This window comes from Cyanidioschyzon merolae, chromosome 17, assembly GCF_000091205.1.
Source record: "Cyanidioschyzon merolae strain 10D DNA, chromosome 17, complete genome".
Taxonomy (NCBI): Eukaryota; Rhodophyta; class Bangiophyceae; order Cyanidiales; family Cyanidiaceae; genus Cyanidioschyzon; species Cyanidioschyzon merolae.
Genome location: NC_010143.1, coordinates 750,077 through 772,609, shown reverse-complemented (window position 1 = coordinate 772,609; position 22,533 = coordinate 750,077). Strand labels below are relative to the sequence as shown.

General features: G+C 56.5%; 7 protein-coding genes and 1 non-coding gene across 8 annotated transcripts, besides 2 other annotated features; 5 read left to right on the top strand and 3 right to left on the bottom strand.

The window, feature by feature from the left end:
• Positions 1–392: part of a sequence feature (repetitive element) that runs on past the window's edge.
• Positions 393–772: 380 nt separating this feature from the next.
• Positions 773–3,445, bottom strand: CYME_CMQ298T. Its single transcript, XR_002461566.1, has one exon. It is a non-coding gene; the product is annotated as a hypothetical transcript (transcript).
• Positions 3,446–3,690: 245 nt separating this feature from the next.
• Positions 3,691–5,142, top strand: CYME_CMQ297C (hypothetical protein; the record flags this gene model as incomplete). Its single annotated transcript, XM_005538153.1, has 1 exon — positions 3,691–5,142. One exon carries the CDS (start codon positions 3,691–3,693, stop codon positions 5,140–5,142), a length of 1,452 nt encoding a protein of 483 aa, XP_005538210.1.
• Positions 3,920–6,064: a sequence feature (possible transcribed region).
• Positions 6,065–6,484: 420 nt separating this feature from the next.
• On the top strand, positions 6,485–8,815 carry CYME_CMQ295C (cell division protein FtsH; the record flags this gene model as incomplete). Its single annotated transcript, XM_005538152.1, has 1 exon — positions 6,485–8,815. The coding sequence occupies one exon, from the start codon at positions 6,485–6,487 to the stop codon at positions 8,813–8,815; it is 2,331 nt and encodes a 776-aa protein (XP_005538209.1).
• Positions 8,816–10,732: 1,917 nt separating this feature from the next.
• CYME_CMQ294C (similar to ankyrin) lies at positions 10,733–12,622 on the top strand (the record flags this gene model as incomplete). Its single annotated transcript, XM_005538151.1, has 1 exon — positions 10,733–12,622. The coding sequence occupies one exon, from the start codon at positions 10,733–10,735 to the stop codon at positions 12,620–12,622; it is 1,890 nt and encodes a 629-aa protein (XP_005538208.1).
• A 548-nt stretch (positions 12,623–13,170) lies between these two features.
• Positions 13,171–14,319, bottom strand: CYME_CMQ293C (60S ribosomal protein L4; the record flags this gene model as incomplete). Its single annotated transcript, XM_005538150.1, has 1 exon — positions 13,171–14,319. The coding sequence occupies one exon, from the start codon at positions 14,317–14,319 to the stop codon at positions 13,171–13,173; it is 1,149 nt and encodes a 382-aa protein (XP_005538207.1).
• Positions 14,320–14,958: 639 nt separating this feature from the next.
• On the top strand, positions 14,959–15,741 carry CYME_CMQ292C (chloroplast ribosomal protein L15 precursor; the record flags this gene model as incomplete). The annotated part of the gene is made up of 1 exon (XM_005538149.1): positions 14,959–15,741. One exon carries the CDS (start codon positions 14,959–14,961, stop codon positions 15,739–15,741), a length of 783 nt encoding a protein of 260 aa, XP_005538206.1.
• A 1,004-nt stretch (positions 15,742–16,745) lies between these two features.
• Positions 16,746–17,915, bottom strand: CYME_CMQ291C (dCMP deaminase; the record flags this gene model as incomplete). The annotated part of the gene is made up of 1 exon (XM_005538148.1): positions 16,746–17,915. One exon carries the CDS (start codon positions 17,913–17,915, stop codon positions 16,746–16,748), a length of 1,170 nt encoding a protein of 389 aa, XP_005538205.1.
• Positions 17,916–18,185: 270 nt separating this feature from the next.
• CYME_CMQ290C (DNA mismatch repair protein MLH1) lies at positions 18,186–20,657 on the top strand (the record flags this gene model as incomplete). The annotated part of the gene is made up of 1 exon (XM_005538147.1): positions 18,186–20,657. The coding sequence occupies one exon, from the start codon at positions 18,186–18,188 to the stop codon at positions 20,655–20,657; it is 2,472 nt and encodes an 823-aa protein (XP_005538204.1).
• Between the last annotated feature and the right edge of the window lie 1,876 nt (positions 20,658–22,533).

The following is a 22,533-nucleotide window of genomic DNA, read 5'->3' as shown; positions in this document are numbered from 1 at the left end:
CACCACCCTGGTCGCGATCATCTCCTTGCGTATCGCTTCGCGCTGCCGCAGACTGTAGGTCTGTATGCAGAGCTTCCAGGCTCCCAGAAAGATTTTGTACTCTGAGTCTGTATCACGGGAAGCGTTCCTCGATTCGATGCCATCACTGGTACGGCAAATTCGTTCTGTATCCCTGATGTGTTCGCACCAGCGGAATAAGCGCTACGGTGGGTGCTCACGGTAGGCTGGGCGTACAATAGGACGTTCAAAATAACCAGTATATCAGAGATAAGGTATAAGTAATGGAACTTGGAGGTAGGTGCTTTACGATGGATGCTTTCCCGAAAGCCATAATCCACCCCGAATTCTGGGAACCATGGTCAATCTAAACGTTTTGTCATCGAAAAAAAACGAACATGATTCGCGACGGCAAAAACGAGACTCTTGGAAGGCATCGCCCCGCGCACGGTTTCGAGGTCCGCGAGGCGCCTCGGCACTGGCGTGCAGCGACCCGTGCCACCGAACCCGAGGCAGAACATTCTCATGGGAACACCACGAGGCTGTTCGAGAGTTTCGCAGCTGCGGGCCCGGATGCAATGGACTCGGCTCCAGTGTCATCGAGCCCGAACGAGCGATCGAGTGCTTCTGGATAGAGTAGGGCGCTGGTGTTACCAAGTTCGCAGCGGCTCTTCGGATGCCACCCTTGTCCGAGTTCTGTCCAGTGTCATACACGGCAGACTCGGGGCAACTCGCTGGTTATGGGAGACGGAGGACAGTGTGAATACTGGATCAAACGAAAAATTCCATATACTCCCTCAAGCCGGTCGTCCAAAGACGATTCTGCTGGGGAGCAGGCAAACTTTACAGGCAGCGCGTGCTCGACAGCTCGAGTTTCGCTCTGGCGCCCAGTCCCGGTCCACATACGAATCCAAGTAACGAGGAGGCCCTGTGAACACTGTGTCTCATGCAGAAAAAGCTTCCGAAAGCTCCCTGCCAACACCGGTCCTCACTAAACTCCGCCCGGACACCGCAAGTAAAAGGCATGGGGTGTGTTCGTTTTTCGCCCTGCCTGCGTTCAACAAAGGCCGCAGCGCCTCCGCAACCAGGCAGTGGCGGAGCTTAGAGGCACCTCCCGCGTATGGATCCGTACATGGCGTCAGGAAAGGGCGCTGCCCTCCGGTCCTCTAAACTGGAGAGCCGCTGAAACCCCACCTTTCGTGCGGTGCGCCACCTGCAGACAGGTCGAATGCATCGAGCGATCGATACGCGTTCTTTTCCGATGGCAGTGGCCCTGGGGGCGCCTATGGGGATGTCACACGTGACATGATGCAGACGCTGTTTTTGGCGTAGAATTGGTGCATCGAACCGGGGATCCGCAACTGGTCGACGCTTATCGGTATCAAGGGAAACAACGACATCCGTTATTCTACATCATGCCATCGAATATTACGAACCGTTACCCATCGTGCACAGTGGAGTTACCAGTTCGTTCGAACCGGGTTCCGTGTTCGAATCGTTCGGTGATCTATGAGGAAGGCGCCTGTCGCGCAGCTACGGACGGACACGGTACTGAGACAGAGCGGTTTCTCCGTACGCTTGAGGGCGTCGGTTTGAGAGCGCTATGTTACATGCATTCAGGGAAGCATATATATTTCGCAGGGAAACGGAGCTCTGGGCGTGTCGGAACTTAAATTTGAGGGTCGAGAACGTCATGTGGACACCCTGCCAGCCCGCCCGCCCGCCAGCCAGCCAGCCAGCCAGCCAAGCCAGTTGTGATCGCCCATGGCCGTCAGTGCAGCTGCATTCATGGAGGCTGGAACCCGACCATCGCACGATGCATGTCGATCCTTGTCGATGTCCAGTGCCCGGATATGGCCACGGAAACGTCGGGTACAAGCGAACCACGAGTCCAGACATTGCGAGAGGAAAGCCATGCAGCCCGCGAAAATGAGCGCCTTGCTTGTTTTCCAGCGTCGATACCGCGATAGTGCGCAGCAGTCGAAGCCCACAGTACCGAACGCTAATGAGGGTTCTCCACGACGAGCAGATGATTTTCAGGTACCCTTTGAAATGCAATCAAAATGCAGTGAATGAACTGTGTTGGTGAAACCATGAGATATACGCTGATACATGCTCATGTCCCTGAATCGCAACTGGCATCCTTTGTGCATGCGTTGCCTGCATTCATGTCAGATTCACATGGAACACTGAACTGCTCGCTCTGTTCCTGTCTTGCGATTTGTTCCGAGCTTTATTTACATGTAAAGCCTCGGCATGTAGCGGGCAGCAATAAGAGCTTACGGATTCGTGCGTTGTTCTAGGATTTGTGGCCGCCTTTTCGAAGTGACTTTTTCGATGAGTTGCGTTTCGAACTCGTTACGTCACTGGAATCGAGGTGTTTCGCGACGCTCTCAAACACGAATTCCTAAAAAACTGACACCATCATCCAATGCATACGTACAAGTCTACAAGCTTCTCCTCTAGTGACGCGTACCATGGTCAAGTCGCGCGTGCCTCATGTTTTCAATCTTTCCATTTCAAGGTAACTCGTAGGTAAGGCAACTTGCGCCGCCAAATCGACGGCGAAACGAAACACGTCGTCGTCGTCGTCACTTGACGACTTCTCAACTAGCTCATGGCGATAGTTCATAGAACTTGTCAGGTGAAACAATCGAGTCCGTTCGAAATCCATATCCTCCTCGCTGTGGCAGTCAACGATACAGCATTCCGCGGCAGCATGACTCCTCTCAGGGGATACGCTTCCAGACAATCCCATCTCTTTTGTTTCCATAGAAATGGGTCTCGGACCCAGACTTGAGCCATCGCAGCGATCACTTCCCATAGAGCATGCATCACCAGTCTGCGCAAATTCGGCACGGAGAAATCGAATTTCTCTGCCTAACATCCAGCCTGGGTTTCCCTTTCGTTACTGATATCGCCATGGGCAACATCGCGTTCCACAAGACATGCACAGCATGGGCCAGCGTGCACTTGCGCGGGCGACCAGCAGCTTACTCCCCGCCGGAACGCCCCAAGCAGACCGTGATCATAGCGTACAGCACCGAGCCCGGAACCCGAGGAGAGCATCGAGCGCAGAGCCTTCAGCACCCGTCAACGGCATGTAGCGAGCGATGACGCAAGCGCTCGTGCGCCACAGGACTACGCTGGCCGCAGGTGGGATACGCTGGACCTATGCGAACACCTGACCGACGCCAAGTGACACCGCTTCGAACGGCTTACCGAGGCACCGCGCAAACAGGACAGAACTGGCACGCAAAGCGTAGAGTGCAACGTTTGCCCCTGCCTAAAATGCATGAGCAACAGCTAGGATCGTCAAAATCGAGACTAACGCCGCGATCGACATCTTTCTACTGCGCTAAATGGAGCTGGACGGTCAGGAGAGAGCAAGGGATAAATGAAGCATTCGCAGAAACAGTCTCCAGGGGCTTATGTTCATGACCAGTAGAGCGAGACCCGGATGTTCGCCGGCGGAGGTGCCGCCAAGGCACCCTATTTTCGTTCCAAAACATTCTAATTGTATCCATATAAGGACAAAAATAGCTTTGTATATGTTGTTCCAATGACGTCCAGAAGATGTTTCGCCGATGTTGCGCGCACGGGCGCAGATCAAGCCCCGAGCCCACGACCTGCGGCAGTGGGTACGCAAGCGCGAGATCGTGCTTGTTGCGAACAAAGCGTATCGCTAGTCGCATGGGGTACACGACCCGGAGGGTTTTAACCGGTACTCAGAAGCATCAGCTGGTGTGGCTACGATATACCGACCATTATGCACGTCCCAGTGCGGTAGTGGCTTGCTTTATCTGCTCTACTGCACAAGGCACGCGCTGGCGCGAGACGTGCTGCAGAGAATGGAGCGGCGAGCAGCTGCTGGCTTGGTGTTTGCTGCCGCGTGTTTTGAGAAGCATTCACGCACCAGCTAGCTCTAGGCTGCAAGCGCTTTACGTTTGTCGGAGGGAGGCGTCTGTGCCCGTACGGAGTGACGCCCAGCAAGGGGTCAGCACGGTGCAGCAGCAGCAGCAGCAGCTGCTGCAAACGAAGCGCAAGACCTCGTTCCGAAGAGTCCACTCGATTCTGCGCACAGCCATGTCCCGCCAGGAGCCGCAAGCCGGAGACTCGAAGAATAAAGCACGTGCGGGGAAAGCGCTGAAGGCGTCAGGAACTCGTACGGATGCAGGAGTAGCGAGCGTCACAAACTGCCTCGCAGCGCTGCTGGCAACGGGGTTCCCCGACCCCGAAACGGTACTGCTGTTCTTCCAAGTGTTGCTGTGCCTATCTGACGACACAACGACGCAGCGCTCGACACAGTCACGGCGTGCCGAGACTCGAGCGAGAATCTCCGCGGCGCTGCGCGGGCGTAAAAGGCCACCAGAGGTGTGCCAGCGGATCGCCGCATCCTTACGCGGGCGCTCACTGAGCGACGCTCACCGTCGTCGCATACAAGCGTCGCTATCGGGAGAGCGCAACCCTATGTTTGGACGACGGCGCAGCGAAGAGGAACGAGCACGAATACGGGAGTCAGTGCTGCGGACCCTGGAAGAACGCGGCCGCAAATCATCAAAGGCCGCCTCTAGCGAAACACAACCAGCGGATGCACAAGCACTGGAGCGCCCGGACTCTATAAACAAACAGCAACATCAGCGTTCGCTTAGCAAAGAAGCGAATTCACTGCCGCTCGATGAACTGGTGCAAGCGATTTGGCTCCAAGCCCGCGCAGCCGGGGCGCTCCTCGAACACGCGGAGAGGCAAGTGCTGACCGAGCCTTCAAACGCAAGTTACGAGAGGCGTGCTCGCATTGGACGCGACAACGGGTTTGGCGATCAGACCAGCGCAGTAGACAAACGGATGGATGCGGCCGCTGGATACATGCGGGGCGCTGTGGAGTCCCTAGCCTTGTCGCATCCTGTCCAGCGAAGTGCGCCCTCTTCTGCGCATCTCGTGTATACAAGTGCGGATCTAGCACGCAGAACGCCTTGTACAACCTGCAATGGTCGTGGTCTCGTACTCTGTCCGCACTGCGTGAAAAGGTTTGGACACAGCAGCAAGACATGTTCGCACTGCGGCGGGAGCGGTATGGGGATATGTGATCATTGTCAGGGCACCCATGTGGTGATGCCGTCTGACGCGAATAGCTACAGAACCTAATAGTCGTCACAGGTTACAGTCATCCTAGACGAGAATCTTCATAAAAGCCATTTCAGGGGATTCGGTTATGTCGCCTCGCGCCTGTAACCGCAGCGTCGCATTGTTGTCATATGTTACAGTCATCGCAGACGGGCGTTTGCCAAACAGCTCCCTCAGGGGCTTTGTATGTGCGCAGGTTCATCCCGCAGGCTTCGAGACAGTGCGACGCTTGCGCACCAGCCAATTCAGGCACAGCAGGATTTTTGTTTGTCAAGATCAAACTCCTGGATACGGTTAGAAGGCTCGGAGCTGTTCCAAACGTCCGGTGTAGCCAGTACGGTTTGAGAATGCTGTCGCTGCCGGTGGAAAACCGCAAAATCGGAGCAGGTCGCCACGAGGTGACCTTTCGTTGGCGTTTCTTGCATGGTTCCTCGTCGCACCTATGAGTTCCGCAAAAGTTAGGGTTAGACTTGTTGATCGCATACCGCAGTAGAATTCGCATGCATGCACGTTTCGCATTCGCCGCCCCGCCCTGGTCACCGCTCGTACGACGCGTTCCCACTCGATTTCCGTACGATAGTTTGCATTGCGAAGCAAGCTATCCCCAAATTCGCGAGCACCACTATTGACAAGCGAGGAGACCCCAGCTCCGCCATATCTGCTGTCTCGTTTCACGAATCCAGGCAGCCTGCGCTTCCCCGGAATCCAGTCTCGAGCGATCCAGCGGTGCTCAGGGTGCCACGTCGACTCGAGCGTGCCGTTGACGCCAGCCCTGCCGCTGCACGATACCACGCCTCTATCGCTACCGTTGCCAAATAGAGCCGGAGCGGCGCTCTGGTGCCCCTGTATGCGTCACCTCGATGCTCCCATTCTGTGTGTCTAGCCCCAGAGGTTCCATCGCTGTTAGCGCGCGCGCGCCGTGAGCACTTGCCTGCCCAAAGATCCGTTTCGACGAGTCCCGGGCAGCACCGCAGGCACAGCAGATACTGCTGCTGCTGCTGCTGCCTGGGATTGTCGCCCCCCATTCCCCCAATTTCCCCCAGTTTCCCCCAATTTCCCCCGATCTCGAGATGGCGCGTGCGCGCGCGCACACACGCAGACGGCCTCGACCGCAGATGCCAGCATCCGGGGGCGCTGCTGCCCGAGGCGTTCCTGCGCGATGCACCCCAGCGCGCACGCAATCGCGTCGACCCGGCTGGCTGCGCGTATCACCTTGGTGAAAGGACGCGTGTGCATCGAAGTATCTTGATCGTTGAATTCCATCGGCAGCGAACTTGTTGTTGTTGTTGGTGTTTTTCTGGTGCGGTGAAAGCGCTTTGGACGCGAAACGTTCGTACACTGTTTACATCTATTCAAATATAACATGTTTTGCGCCTTTGCCTTTTTTCCCGCGACGCTCTCGGGGAAGCACGGCTTCTGTGGTGCTGGGGGTGCTCTCCAGCCTGCACGTTCGCGTCTGGTAGAGACGCCGTTTCCAGGTACGCGGGCGCGTCAGGGCCCTAGCCGTGTTGTCAGCAAGGACAAACTGCAGAGTGGGTACGGGGTATGGATGACGTCCTCTTTGGGAAGAATTGGTCGTCTCGCACAGGAACTAATGCGTGACAACATGGTGAACGGCACTGCGGATCTCGGGCGTTACCGCCAGGAGTTCTTGGCCATCGCGTCGGAAGCTGACTTGAAGGGTAGCAAAGTGTCAAGGACGCTGCAGCGCTTTGCGGCAGCGACCTTGGCGGCTATGATCGTGCTCCACGGCTTTGAGGGCGGCTCTGGTTTCCCACTGCCAGTCCAAGCAGCGCCTATGACGACGACGACAACAACAACGACAACTAAAGTTGACGCGAACCGCACGGCGCCTGCGACAGGCGAAAGAGACACCGCTCCGGTACCAGCGGGCAGTGCACGCGGCGCCAAGGAAATGAACAGTCGCAATGTGCACGTCCGGTACTCGGAATTCTGGGACATGATTGTACACGATCGTATCGAGAAGGTGACGTTCTCTCCGGATATGCAGCGTGCGCTCGTTATCGATACCGATGGGAATCGTTTCCGAATGGACGCGCTCCCGAATGACCCAGATCTTTTGCCGACGCTGACCAAGCACAAAGTAGATATTATCGTGCTGCCGGCACAGCAAGACAATGGAATCGGCGATTTTCTGCGTTCGCTTATTTTCCCTGCGCTCCTGTTCGGGGGTCTGTACTTCCTATCGCGCCGTTTCAGTCGCGGGGTTGGTCCTGGGGGTATGGGAAATCCGCTCGAACTGACCCGTTCTCAGGCGAAAGTGCAAATGGTTCCGAAGACGGGTATCACGTTTAATGATGTGGCTGGCTGCGACGGTGCGAAACTTGAGCTGCAGGAAGTGGTCAGTTTCTTGAAGAATTCGGATGCCTTCACGGAGGTTGGTGCGCAAGTGCCGCGCGGTGTCATTCTCGAGGGTCCGCCCGGAACCGGCAAGACGCTGCTCGCACGAGCTGTAGCCGGGGAGGCTGGTGTCCCGTTCTTCTCCATTTCCGGATCGGAGTTTGTTGAGATGTTTGTTGGCGTGGGTGCATCTCGCGTGCGTGACCTTTTTTCACAGGCTAAGAAGAATGCGCCCTGCATTGTCTTCATCGACGAAATAGATGCAGTCGGTCGTCAACGTGGCGCTGGCATTGCCGGAGGCAATGACGAGCGCGAGCAAACCCTGAACCAACTTTTAACCGAAATGGATGGCTTCGAAGGAAACTCGGGCGTTATTGTGATGGCTGCGACAAATCGCAGTGACGTGCTGGATCCCGCGCTACTGCGGCCCGGGCGCTTCGATCGACGTATTACAGTGGACCTGCCGGATCTGAAGGGTCGCCTCGAAATCCTCAAAGTACACTCACGGAACAAGCCACTGGCTGCAGGAGTAGACTTAGAAATGGTGGCACGCCGCACGCCTGGCTTTAGCGGAGCCTCGCTCCAGAATCTCATGAACGAGGCCGCGATCTTCGCCGCACGTCGGGATTCGAAGGAAATCTCGAATGAAGATATCGATAACGCCATCGACAGGGTACTGCTGGGGCCCGCGAAACGCGACGCTGTCATGTCCGAGCGTCGCAAAGAGCTTGTCGCCTACCACGAGGCAGGTCATGCGCTCGTCGGCGCACTGACGCCCGGCTATGACCAGCCCATCAAAGTGACCATCATACCGCGTGGCAGTGCTGGTGGGGTGACCTTTTTCGCTCCGAATGAAGTACGCGCTGAGTCTGGTATGTATACGCGGCAGTTCTTGGAGTCCCAACTCTCTGTAGCTCTGGGCGGGCGCATCGCAGAGGAGATTATCTACGGGCCGTCGGAGGCCACCACGGGTGCCGCCAATGATCTGCAGCAGGTGAGCAATATCGCCCGCCGAATGGTGACACAGTTCGGTATGTCGGAACTGCTCGGTCCGGTAGCGCTTGAGCAGCCGTCGGGAAACCCGTTTCTTGGTCGCGATCTCGGTTCGAGATCCCTGCCGAGCTCTGCAGCGACGCGTGCGCTTATTGATGCCGAGGTGAGGCGTCTCGTGGATCGGGCTTATGAACGAGCGAAAACGATTCTGACAAAGAATCGGCATCTTCTGGACAAACTCGCACGACTCTTGATCGAAAAGGAGACCGTATCGTCCGAGGAGATCGCCATGCTCATCGCGCAGAACAATGTCGTGATGGCCGATTACGCCGTATTGTAGGATTGCGACGCATCGACGGGGAGAGTGTTCTTGTCGAGCGCGGGTGATGTGGGATAGAACGAACCGGTCTTCAGATCTCCATGAAAAGCGTTATGATTGAAGCGGCTGCTTTCGTTATATCCATGTCAGCGTAAAACGGAACGGTTCCAGAAACTCGGGTGTGGACGCTAACGTTTTGGCAGCTTCCGCCTTTGATCGAAAGCAGCCTTTGGTGTGTTGTATCTGAGAGAAGCTCCTTTTCCTCTCACTCTCTCTGATCCAGCTTGGAAGATGCAGGTCCGTTCCATATCTAAACCTTCGTTATCAGCAGTTGGAGGATGTTGACAGCAGTTGTAACGTCCCGATATCGACGAGTCCAGGTGTTGTCAGCGCTTTCCATGCAGAAGCAGCAGTTGCTGTCAAAGCTTGGCGTGCCATACTCGTGTCGTTTGCATCGAGTCTCAGTGTGCGCTTCCCAGCGGTGACACTGCGCTGTGTTCCCGTCTGTGTCCAGCAAATCGGCTCGTTCGAGAGTAGCCCTGTGGCACGTGAGCGCTTGCCTCGCCGTTTGCTGCATGCGCATGACGGGTACAGAGGGCTCTCCCAGATATTCTCATTTGTTTCCGCGCCCGTTGTCGTGGACGACGATCACAGGCTACTTCTGGGTGATACACTGGGCGCGTACTGTGTCCGCTGTGCGTGCAAGCTTACGCTGTTCCACTCGATAGAATGCATGGGTGGAACGCGATGCTGTGTATGATGAAACATGTACCGGTGGGACAATCTAGGCTGGAGACCAAGTCGAGAAATCTCGATCCGTCGACGACCGCTTCGTGCACAGCGGTGACGCAGGCTCCAGTACATGCGATCCATTTGATGATGCAAGTCCGAGACCGAGACTCGATCCCATGGGAAGAAGAGCGACGGGAGTCTCATGGAGCTTTTCCCGTACGAGAACGATTCCGCTGCCGTCGAATCGCGATTCGCGGATGTCAACAAACAGGAGAGGATTTGTATTTCGAGGCGAATCGACGATTTGGCATGAGGAGTTTCAGGAAATCTCTGCATGAACTTGCGAACAAATCGTCGACGGACAAGGTTCTATCTGATTAGTCGTGAATCGGGCGCCACCGATTGCTCCGCGAACCAGTTGCCTTCAAATGAAAAAATCGAAAGCTTGAAGCGTGCATGATGGGAGCATGCTACACGTTGGCTTATGTGAAGCATGGCGAATTGTGCACATGCATTGAATCATGATGTCCGTCATTTTACGCGGCATCGTTCGAGTGCGTCGCAAATCATCTCGATTCCGATGACGGACCCGATTTCAGCAGCAGCGTCTCGAAGGAGCCTCTCTGGATACACGACCGTGAATCCGCAAAATACGCATGCGTTCGTATGCAGTCATTGCTGCGCTCTGCATGTCGACGCTGTCCATCTACAAAATAACGTTTCAAACATCGACATGCCGGAACAGGGCAGCCAGTTCAGCGCTCCATTGCCATCCGACACGCGTCCCGTACATCCTTACCTGTCAATGCTATGCCACGAATGCGCTTTTGTATCCATGAGCCGAAACAACTCTGTGTTTTTACTTGCCTGCTAGTGTGCTTGCCTGCCCGCATCCAAGAGGAGGCGCGTTCAGTGCGCGAAGCGCATCCTGAAAATATTTGAATAAATCGTCCATAATTGGACAGGCATCATTGGGGTTCGATGGCGACGCCTCCCGGCCGCTGGTTGCGCCCGCCAGGATTGGATGCTTTGGACGCCTGGCACAGCGTACGGGAGAGGCACGGCTAGACGTGCTTGCAGGTTTGCGGGTACCTTACGGGTTCTTTTTTGAAAAAGCGGAAAGGACAGGTCGCGTTCTGAACACCATCGGTTTGTTGCGGTTCAAAGCGCTGCCACAGAACGCCGAGCAGCAGCTCCGCGCGCTCCATGGGCTGTTTTGTGTCGCGCGAGCAACCAGTGCAGCGACCTCAGGAGGATACGAAAACGAGTGATGTCACTCCTCTGGGAAAAGCTGTCCTTGCGAATGACCCGCGACAAATCCGGAAAATCCTAACAACAACGGGAAACGGTGTTGACGTCAACGAGCCGGTGAACGCGTCGGGAGCGACTGCCCTGATTCTCGCGATCTACGAGAACAAAAGCCTTGAAGTTATTCGGGAACTTGTGCGCACTCCAGGCATTGATCTGAGCCGCACCACACCTCAGGGATTTTTTGCACTAAGTTTTGCGGCAGAATACCGGGATGTGAATGTTGTTCGCCTCCTGCTCGAAGCGGGTGCAGACGTCAATCAACAATCGGATGCTTCTGGCTGGACTGCGCTCATACGCGCGATGCGGCACAACCGGGATCGTGAAGAGGCGCTCCGCATTACTCGTCTCTTGGTCAAAACGCCTGGCATCGATATCCATCGCCAGGATGCGTCCGGGTGGACTGCGCTCCATCATGCAGCACGCTACCTCCCGGTGGAGTTCAGTCGAATTCTCGTCTACGAAGGGCACGCGGACGTGAATCATGGCAAAACGGATGGCTGGACGCCGCTCATGCTAGCAACCGGAAGCAATGAGTGCGATGACGTTTTAGAAACTGTGCAGTTATTGGCGACTGCGCCCGGTGCAGACCTAGAGCGACGGACCTCGGAAGACGAGGCCACGGCATTGATGTTGGCAGCCTCGATCCGTGATGCGCCTATAGTGCGCGTACTTGTCGACGCTGGCGCCCGCGTGGATGCCGTCGACAGCAACGGCTGGGCAGCGATCCATCACTGTTTGCGGTACAGTGAACTACCCGATGTTTCCGAGATTGTGCGGGTGCTCCTGAGCGCGCCGCACGCCGATGTTGACCAGAGCGACCGGGAAGGCTGGACACCGCTCATGTACGCAGCGCGCTATCGAACAAGCGCAGAAGTCAGAGTCATCGCTGTCGAGTTTCGGGCTTCGGTGCAGAAGACCACGAATCAAGGGAGCACTGCCTTGTCGATGGCAGTGCGCCACTCAACGGATGCAGCCCGCTGTGTCGAAATTTTGATCTCGGAACCGGTGTGTCACCCGACCACGGTGCAGGATGCATTGGGATGGACCCCACTGATCACCGCTGTTCGTTATGCGTCCGACATACGCGTGATTGAGCTCCTGGCTCGCGCAAAGGATGCTCCGCTGAACGCGGGTGAATTCAAGCTCGGATGGACAGCACTCATGGTCGCTGCGAAATACCGAGACGCAACCGTTGCTCGCATCCTGCTGGAAACTCCGGGCTGCAACCCGAACACTGCCCGGCACGATGGCATTGTAGCGCTACATATTGCGGTCGCTCGCGAGGATCGCATGCGGGTCGGCTCGTTTCTCGATCGTCTCAGCTCAGCGAGTGGCCCGTCGGCGACGCCTGCGCTGCGAAATCGCAAAAGAATAGCCCGTGAACGATACGCTGATGAACGTGCAGCTGCCGAAGAGCTCCTCAGAGCGGCACGAGACAGTCTCAGCGTCGAGGAGCGCTACGCGATACAACTGGAGCTCGTGCGGGTCCTGCTCGAGACGCCCACGCAAGAGCCGATCTGCATCGATGCACAGGAAAAACGTGCGGGCTGGACAGCGTTACATTTTGCAGCTGCCTATGATCGCGCGGATCTCGTGGAGCTGCTGCTGGCTGCGGGAGCCTCGCCCTGGGTGCAGACCCTTGACGGAAAAACAGCCCTGGATTTGGCCGAGGCGAACGACTTTACTGCGACGGTGCGAATGCTGCGCATAGCTATGGACAAATCGAGTGTCGAACGTGGTGATTCCACGGGGGATCGTTGTCAAGCGCCCCAGCTGAGCAACTGAAGCATTCCCCCGGTACGCACGAACGGAGGCATGCCTGCGTACGTTGCGCCTCTGAGCGGCTTTACGCTCTGAGCGAGGATCCGCGTTCGCAACCGGATGACGGGGCGCATTCTACATCAAGTTGGATTCAAGCCCTCGACTTGGCTCCCGATTTCGTGATGTTCATCGCCTCAGCTGTAAACGCGGCAAGCAGCGGCGCATCAGCATCAGCAGCAGTCCGAGACGCTGCCAGGGTAGTGCGCCCCGGTGTTTCGATCCGCACGCCGCCGATGGATGCTTGCTCGCTACCCGGCGATAACTTCTGGTGCGCATCCTACCGAACAATGGTGTCGAAATGAGCGGGCGCTTATCCTGCTAGGTCATACGTTTTTTAGACAAGTTCAGGCCGGATGCAGTGAACAAGCGCGTCGTAAGCGATTGTTCGGACGCGCCCAGCGTTCCCGCTACCACGACTTGTATCGCGGACGCCGTGCCAGCGCACTTGTCGAACTGTCGGCTGATTGGATCAAGCTACGTTGGCAAACTCGGAATAGCAGCAACTGATCACTTTAAACTTCGGTTGGATTTGTGTCCAGCAACTGGCGAATGTATCGCTTTCCAATCGCTCGGACGCGAGCTCTCTCTGACGCTGGCAAGCGCCGTGATGCGTCCGGTACACGCTCGCTCATCTTGCGTATGAAAGCATCATAGGCAGGATTGAGTAAGCGCATCATCCGGCGATTACGCAAGGCGTTGCGCTTCAACCGTGGCAACCTCGGCACCCGTCGGATCGGACGCAGCGCACTCTGAACCTCGTCCGAGTTGATGATACGCGAGAGATCCGCCTGCGTCATCACTGCCCGAGGGAACTTGAAGCCGCTCTTACCGGTGGCGTAAATTTCATCAAGGCGCTCGAAGGCCTGCTTCGTGAATATGCAGAACCTGCCGAGATGACCTCCTGGTGCCAACTGGAGGAGATTCAAGCGCTCCACATGACAGCACTCGACGCCAGGCAAATTACGGAAAGCGCGACTGAGGTTGTCTGGTGCACCCGACTTGGGATCTTTCTCGCTATTCGCGTAGATAATGAGAGGACCCCGACGCATAGTGTACCGCCTATTGCGCATTTTACCGCGACCGGCCCGTTGATTCTTCGATTTCGCTGCGTGCTCGACATCCTCATATGCACCAATCGCTTTCAGGAGAGCGACGGCGTCCTTGGTACGGCGCAGGGACTCGGAGTCCTCACTCAGCACCAGCGGCAGTTCAGGGACAGAGTCGATGCGATGGCCACGCGACATGACCAGGGCGGGTAGGGCACTGGCCGCCAGCGCCGAGGCGACTGCATAGCGACGCTGGCCGCGGCTGACTTTGACGTGCCAACGTCGCCAGATACGAGTCGGAGCGAACATGCGAGCCCCTCGTGCAAAGTTCGCACCGCTCACTTGACCCGATCGATGCGTACCGCCTCCGTGCACACGAGGCGCTCGGGAGACTGCCCTACCTGTTCCCCAGGAGTGCGCAGTGGCCCACTCGCCGGCCATCCGGCTCACACCGTACGGCTGACGGGCGTTCTTCGCCACGCCGGTGTGCACGATCTGCACCACATCCGGGCGAATCGGAGCCAGAAACACTTGTGGCAACTTGACTTGCTCGCCAATAGACTCACCTGTCTTTGTCGATATCACAGAAACAAGCGGCCTCGATGCGTACGCCATGGCTACGGCAACGCGGGCCCTTGTCACTGCACACGAAGCACTGCTGTAACGTCGTTTGCAGACGATGCAGTATGCATTTGGGGGAAACGCGAGCGCCTTGCGCGGATGCCGGTGGCGACGGACGCGGCACGCGGGCGAGAATAGGGACATTCAAGGACATCATTGGTCATGGTGCATCTGATGCGCAGCACGCGGGCGAGAATAGGGACATTCAAGGACACCATTGGTCATGATGCATCTGATGCGCAGCACGCGGGCGAGAATAGGGACATTCAAGGACACCATTGGTCATGGTGCATCTGATGCGCAGCACGCGGGCGAGAATAGGGACATTCAAGGACACCATTGGTCATGATGCATCGCGGTGACGCTGTCCCTGTCGCAGTGGCGACGCGCTGCGGTGCGCAGGGCGCGAATAGGGGCATGCATGGATCTTTGTCTATTTTTTCAGAAATGTTCATGAATATTCAATTATGTCCAGATGGCAAGGTGCGTCGACGACGTCGGCCGTGCCCCTGGCCGGTGCACACTGTCGATAGCGCAGTAGCGTCGTCGTCGTCGGTACTGGAGCGACTTTGACGCCTGCGTTCACAGCGCTCGAGGCTACAGAACAGACTGGGTGGCGTGCACGGGGGAACCATGGCGTTCCTGACTTTCCCTCGGCTGTCTTGTGGTCGCGGAGAGCACTTGCGTGCCTCACTGAGCACTCAGTCCGCCTGGTGTCCTGTCGGAAGCACCCGGCGAGCGATGCTGCACGCTGGTGCGTCGCCCTTCCTGTCGTCGTGGCGACTGGCGAGCGCGCGACGAGTAGCTACCGGCAACAGCGTGCACAGTGGTCTACGAGAGCTGCAAGCTATTCGAATTGTGGACAAAGAAGGCAAAATTCCGGAAGAAATAGCGAACGAGAACTTTACGTTGGGGAACCTTGCTCCAGCACCTGGCAGTGTGCACCGGAAGAAACGCAAGGGCCGGGGTATTGCAGCAGGGCAAGGGGGCTCGTGCGGATACGGTATGCGCGGGCAAAAGTCGCGCTCCGGTGGATCTATTCGGCCAGGCTTCGAGGGTGGCCAGATGCCGCTCTATCGCCGTATCCCCAAGTACCGTGGGCGTCCTCCGGGTCCAAGCCACCGGCGCATTGAGTATCAGCCAGTGAACGTGAAAGCGCTGAATACCTGTGCGGAAGGCTCAGTGGTAACCCCGCACGTCCTGATTGAAACCGGCGCCATTCATCGAACGAATTTGAAGTTGTTCAAGATCCTCGGCGATGGAGAGATCACGGTGCGCAACCTGACAGTGAAAGCGCACGCCTTCTCATCTTCTGCGGTGCGAAAGATCGAAGAAGCCGGCGGTCGTTGTGTTCTGCTTAGTCCGACAACAGGGAAGGACATAGAGCTTCCATCTGAGGATAATCAGGACGAGTGAAGTATCGGATGACGCAGTGGCGCGTTTTTCCCCTAAACTTAAAGTTCTAAAGCGAACCTATTTTTGTGAAAGAGTGGTACGAAGCCAGCGTCGTGTTTGGATCATGCTTTTGATGGATACGTGAACATGTGCTGGCTTGAGTCAAACCTCGCCTCGAGAGGTTATTCCAACAATAAGATGCCCGCACCGCCGAGAAGCGTCATTCCGGCCCTGTGGACCTGTCGATTGCGAGGAAGCCTGTTACCGGTCTGGACAGGACGCGCATACTGCGCGTTTGGAGCTGGTATCGCAGCGGATTCTCCCGTCGATGCCATTCGAGGTACCGAAAGCTCGTGCTGTCTCTGTCAATCGATTGCCGCATCGTACGATGCGATCACGACACCCTCGACACCCGCAGCGTTGCAATCCGTATCGAAGCGTACGCACTGCGGGCGAGTCTGCTCTCTAGCTATCAACGTGAATCGCATTTCCTGAAGACGCTGGATCGCTTCATCAGTCTCAGAGCAAAAGAAGTACGGCAGACGGCCATTAACTGGACTCGAAATCTACGCGGCCTGCGTATCGTTGGTGCCCGTCTCTTGAGCCATCGTGCACTCTGGAAGCGCGACCCACCACAGTGCCGAGAGCATTGGAAGCTGCTGGCCGCGCTAGCCCTCTTCCTTGCGGAAACTCGACGCCGCTCATCCAAGCACTGAGGTTGCCAGGCGGCACCATCGACGGCGTATAGCTGGTTTGCTCATGGTCGCTTCAGCAGGTATACATACTCGACAGATCGTGCAGGTTGACTCTGCGTTTCGCTCCGGATGTGTCAGCATGTTATTGCCTCGCAACAAAACCACAAGACGCCTCTCTTCGAGATGTATTCCAGCATGCGACGAGGCATAGACCTCCGAGACCTCCTTCGCGTATCCTTCGGGTGCCGGCTCGGCAGCAAACGTCAACCAACAGGTGTGCAGGATCCCGAAGCCAATACCTCTCTCCAGAACAAGGTCACGTCGCGTACGCTATCCGCTGGACTGCAATTGTGTCGAATGGTTGCTGACAACGGGAGATACGGAGGTTACCTCGAACGGTGCGCTGCTTCCCCTGGACAAGGTGCACGGATAGTGCCGCATTCGGACACCTGCTTCAGCAAATAGGCGCGCAGAACGCGTATCCATAGCGTACGTGGCTCCGTAGACGACCTCGCGGATGCCTGCTTGTACGATTTTCTTCGTGCACGCCAAACAAGGACAGAGGTTGGTGAAGAGCGTGGAACCTGCACACCGCTCCCGTCCTGCCTCGATGATCGCGTTCTCCTCGGCGTGCAAACACAGACAAACGTCAAGAGCGTGGCCAGCTCGAGCTCCACCATTACACCGCTGGCAGCCGCCTTCGTTGCAGTTCCGTGTACCTCGCGGTGTACCATTGTAACCCGTGGCAATGACGCGATGATCTCGCACAATCACCGCACCTACGCGCCGCTTCATACAGTTCGTTCGCATCGAGGCGAGCTCCGCAATGCGCATGAAATAGGTATCCCAGGCGGGACGAAGCCAATCAGGTCTCTGAAGCTGCAAACGCTGCAACGCTGCGGCAAGCTGCTCACGATTGTCCGTGGGGTTATAGACACGGACGTCGCTCAGCTCAAAGGCCCGCCACAGTGCATCAGGGTCGTCTGGCGATGGGCGTGGTACCGCCACGGCCTCGTGCTCGCAACGAGCATCCCAGCCAGCATCCGTCACAGCTTGTCCAAAGTAATCGGCGTCATCGAGCCGAAGGAACTCCAGGACACTGCTCTGGGAAGCGGATGCTATGCAGTTTGTGCCTTCGGATGCGCATTGGCTCTGCCATCTCCGGAAACGAACAAGTCCAGGAGCGTCTACAGCTAGGAGGAGAAAGTACGGCCGTTTCCTCAGCGCCCTGGCCTGCTTCGTGCTCAATCCTGGTGGCAGGACGTAAAACCTATCCGATCGCCAGCAGTCGCTCGGTGCCTCCAGTGTCAGGGCTGCTAGCGGCTCATCGTTGCAAGCAGGCTGTCCAGAAACCAGCGAGACTGGTTGCTGTCGTACTTGAGGATTCGCTTCGATTTCAGCTGGTTCCAGGTACGCTGGAAGAAAGCCAAAACGCTCGACAAGTAAACTGTGTACCGTTTTCTTTCCGGCACACCTGCGTCCGATGATACCCACGAGCATAGTCGAACGACCTAGACCATGCGGTACTGAGTTTGTTCCTGAGAAGCGACACGGTTCCAGGGCGAGTTCCCGGAAAGTTCTCCCAATTCAGTGAACAAGCGCTCAATCGAGTTCCCCTGGGTTCGTGTAAATGACAAGTCGCCAGGAAAAAAGCGCGCCTTCCCGGAGTGAGCACAATATGCCGGTAGACGTCTGCCACTGGCAGTGGTGCGCGGGAGCGTTGAGCGCGTCCCAACTTGCGTACGCACTCGACGATATGGCTTTCACTGCATGGAAATAAACTCCGACGTTAATGCAGCGGTTCCTTCGGAGGTTGACCAACAAACAAATGACGAGGAGAAGCTGCCGCGGCGGATTTTGCCGCTTGGACCAGAAGTCGTCAGTCGCATGGCAGCTGGAGAGGTGGTCGCCCGTCCCTCGGCAGCGCTAAAAGAGCTCTTAGAGAACGCCATCGACGCCGGTTCGACACGTATAAGCGTGTCGATAATTCGTGGCGGGATCGTTCGTCTTGAGGTTGTCGACAACGGGTGTGGAATCCGAGTGCAGGACGCCCGGTTGCTATGCGAACGCCACACCACGAGCAAGTTGCGTTCAGTGGAGGATCTCGCCAAGGTCGCCACCTGTGGCTTTCGGGGTGAGGCGCTCGCCTCCATATCACACATCAGCGAACTTTGCATAGTTTCCCGGACGCATCATGAAGAGCACGGCTGGAGAGCGAGCTATCGGCAGGGGAAACTGGTGGCTCCTGGGGTGCAGGCCGCAGCCCGGACACCGGGTACCACCATCCTGGTGACGGATATGTTCCGCTCCATGCCCGCTAGATATGAGAGTTTTCTTCGCACGCACGCTGAAGAATACCGTCAGATGCTTAGTATCGTATCCCGTTATGCACTCTATCATTCCGGGCGAATAGCGATGTGCTGTCGGAAGCGCGAGACTTGCGCTCTGCGAGCGACGGAAGCGGAAACCGACGACCTTCATACGTTTGTCCATGCTAGCCACTTGGATAACATTCGAGCTATATTTGGACAGAAGGTGGCATCCTCGTTGGGAACACTCGGATGCCGGGTGCTTCACCGAGTGCAGCACGCAGTTGCGGGTACCGTCCAGGAGGCAGAAATCTTGCTTGAGCGCGCGTATTTCAGTCTGCTTGGAGCGAGTCAGACGAAACCATTGCATATCTATTTTGTGAATGGGCGCCTCGTCGAGTGTCGTACTCTCCGGAGAGCCATCGAGCAACTGTACGCCAGGTACTACTTGAAAGGTCCGCATCACCCGTTTTGCTATCTGGAGCTGAAGGTGCCCCCTGAAATTCTTGATGTGAATGTGCATCCGGCAAAGAAAGAAGTTCGTTTTCTCGATGAGCAAATTGCCTTTTCCAATATCGTGCAGGCGTTAGAGCAACAACTCATCAGTAGTGGCGCGCAACGGAGTTTCGCGGTGCAGGCGCCTCGGGTACGTGCCGGCTCTGGCACAGCTGCGTTGCTGCCACGGGACTCGGACGCAGAGGCCGCCCGAGCCACTGTCAGCCTCGAGTCGTTGCGGGAAGCACTCATCGGGAGCACTCGCAAGCGTGCTGCTGAAGCGATGGCGGGTCCACCGAACGACGCAGGTACCGGGAAAGTTGTCGCTTGCGCGAACGCCCAGGATGGCGGATCAAGGCAACTGGACGCTGCAGACTGCTGGGAACAGCTTTGTACAGAGCACAAGCAGCGTCTATTTAGTCAGCGATCATCTACGTGTACACTGCCGCCGTCGCAGCGAATTCGAGTCGATGCTCAATCTACCAGGCTGGAGCAATGGCAGAGCGTTACTGGGGTCATACAAGGACGGGTACGCGTATTGACAACGCCCGCACGCTCAGCAGGGCACAACGGGGATAGCACGCTGTCCCGCTGCCTCCAGTTAGAAGCGACGACAACGCGAGAGCGCATCGCAGAAGCGCTCCACAGGGAATGTGTCGATGGGTATTCGCATGCGATTGCCGAGGTCTTTCGCGAGCACGTCTTTGTTGGTGCTGTTGACGATCGTTGCTGTTTGATTCAGTTCGGTACTGCGCTTGTTGCGGTCGATTTGTCACGGATACTGGAGGAACTCTATTATCAGCAGCTTGTAGGTGCTTTGGAGCCGCAACCCGCAGCAACGCCTATCGTCCGGCTCCAATCTCCTTGGGTCGTAGAGCTCGATGTCTCGAATCGCCCGAGTGTGGACGCAAACGGCGAGTTTCTTTCCAGTTGGTACTCATATGCATTGGAGCTCGCTTTCTACTGCGGGATTCATCTCTGTCTTGAGCCGTTATGTCCTGAAATAGGGCACATGAGTGAACTCGGGGAAGGTCCAACGCGTCTCAGCTGCTGGTCGGCGAGGCCGCAGGCTCTCCACCTGTATCTGCACAGCCTTCCATGGGTAGATTGTTCGGTGGCGGTTCATCCACGAGCCTCGAGCTTGACGCTTTTCGGTGATCGCTTAGTGCGTTATCGGCACGAAGCGGATCGCCAGACTCGAATACGGCAGGTTATTCGGGCACTGGCGCTTCTGTATACAGAGAGTTACCTAGAAGCGTTCACGATGGAAAAGCACTCTACCGAGGATCTAGCTGCCATAGCTGGAGCAGCCGAACGCGTTTTAATCCTTGTTCGCGATCATGAACGCTTTCATGCGCCGGCGGTTTGGGGGCGGGATGGTACGCTCACGGTGGTTGCGCGAACGGAACGGCTCTATCGCATCTTTGAACGCTGCTGAACATTGCGGATCAGGAGTCCCTACAGCAGCAGCAGCAGCAGCAGCAGTAGTAGTAGTAATGGTAGTCGTCATAGAGGTAGTCGCATGCAGCGTGCAATCGACGGTGATCGAGCTTTCGCTCTAGTCCGTGCGGTAACTGTATGCATCTGTTGCTGCTCGCTCTTCGGGGCATACGACAAACGCGGCGTTTCGGGCATATCGGAACCTGAAACCAGCTATGAGGTTTTCCGTTGATTCCGATTTCATGATGCGGTTTCCCCGTAACCACAGACGAAACTTCTCTATATCGAGATACCAGGTGCATTCCTGAGCTTTCTCCAGGACGAGTACGTGTCCTATTAGGACGAGTACGAGCCGTCCCGACACTGACGTTCTTGCATGAAACGGGCGCTGCACTGCGACGCCAAGCGAAACGCTCCACCTGTGTTTTCGATTCAATAGGGCTACGCTCAGTCGGAAGCGTAGGATATTCCCGATTACTGCCGTTTCGCCTGGTGCTTGTACTATTCCATGAAGCACATTCCCCGATTTGTCTGAGATTCGCTAGACAGGGCACACGAGTTACTGAAAGCCTGCGAAAACATCCCTTCGTTCCCGCTATATCGCATGCTGCGTGCCCTGTGCTGGGAAACACGGGATCAGGCGACGCTGCGGTCAGCCGCCTGAAAAACTACGGCCTTTGATTTGCGATCTGCGGTTTCAGCGGCTCTGGATAACAGAAACAACCGATGGTCTCCTGGCGATATGCCCCAAGACGCGCGTTTTTCCGGTCAACCGGTATTCTGTGGATGCTTCTTTGGGCGCGTCGGACTTTTTCTCGTTTGTCTGGTGCACAGCGCATTCTTCGATGCACGTCGATATGAATCGGTGCGTCTGCTCTTTGTAAACCTGAAATCCGCTCGGATGCTCAGCCTCGATTGGCATCATGAAGAGAAACGTGCACATGGACACGTTGGAGCGCACATCTAGCGCGTTGTGCTCCGGTCCCAGTATCGACTGGCGTCGTCTGGTACATGGCCTCGGCTGTTCGCGCACGAGCTCCGTGTCGGGGGATGCGCTCTTTCCGAGCTTTGCACCGAACGTAGCGAATGTATGGAATGTTCGAGGAGATGATGCTGTCGACGAGATTCGTGCGAAGCGGCAGCTTGTCAGTCGGAGCGAGGCAGCGCGAGTTTTTGGTGACCTTCGATCGTCGCGGTTGCGTCATCGGCAACGCAGGTCTTGGCAGCGCCCTCTAGCCGCATGACGAGCGCTTCGTCGCGCGAGTCTCATTGATGCATTTGTTTGACAAGCAGCCTGCATCAGAGTTTGAGCTAGGGTATGCACACTCGATTGAAATTGACGCGATACCAGCTATTTCGTGCTGCAGGATCTGAGTTCGCGTAGATAAGCACGGTCTGCGACTTGTGCGTTCACGGTAGACGCATCTGAGACTCGACCTTGTACCTGTTAGGGCACTGGTGCAAAAGATGGTGCTCGATCGGGTTCCAACTGTTGTTCGCTTCGGGGTACCAGTACGTCCGAGCCCAGCATCTCCTCGCCAGCTCAAACACATGGGCAGTGCTCGCGAATACCAGCGATAGCTGGTGCCGCTTGCCGATCGCGACAACCAACAAGTGTCATTAGCGCGCACTGCGCTCTGGATCAGGCGAGGCGTCCTGCTTTCATCTGAATAGGTCATAACTAGAACCTTGCTACAAGAAGACTTGGCGTATCCAGACGGGGCTCGTTCTCGTCATCAGTCTGGATATACAGGACTAGATTGCGTGTCGGATCACAGTCTTTCAATCCAATTTTGGTCGACTTCCTCTGTGGTGTATGGCAGGAGATCAAATTCACGATGCAATGTACTGTATAGATCGAAGATGAGTTGGTT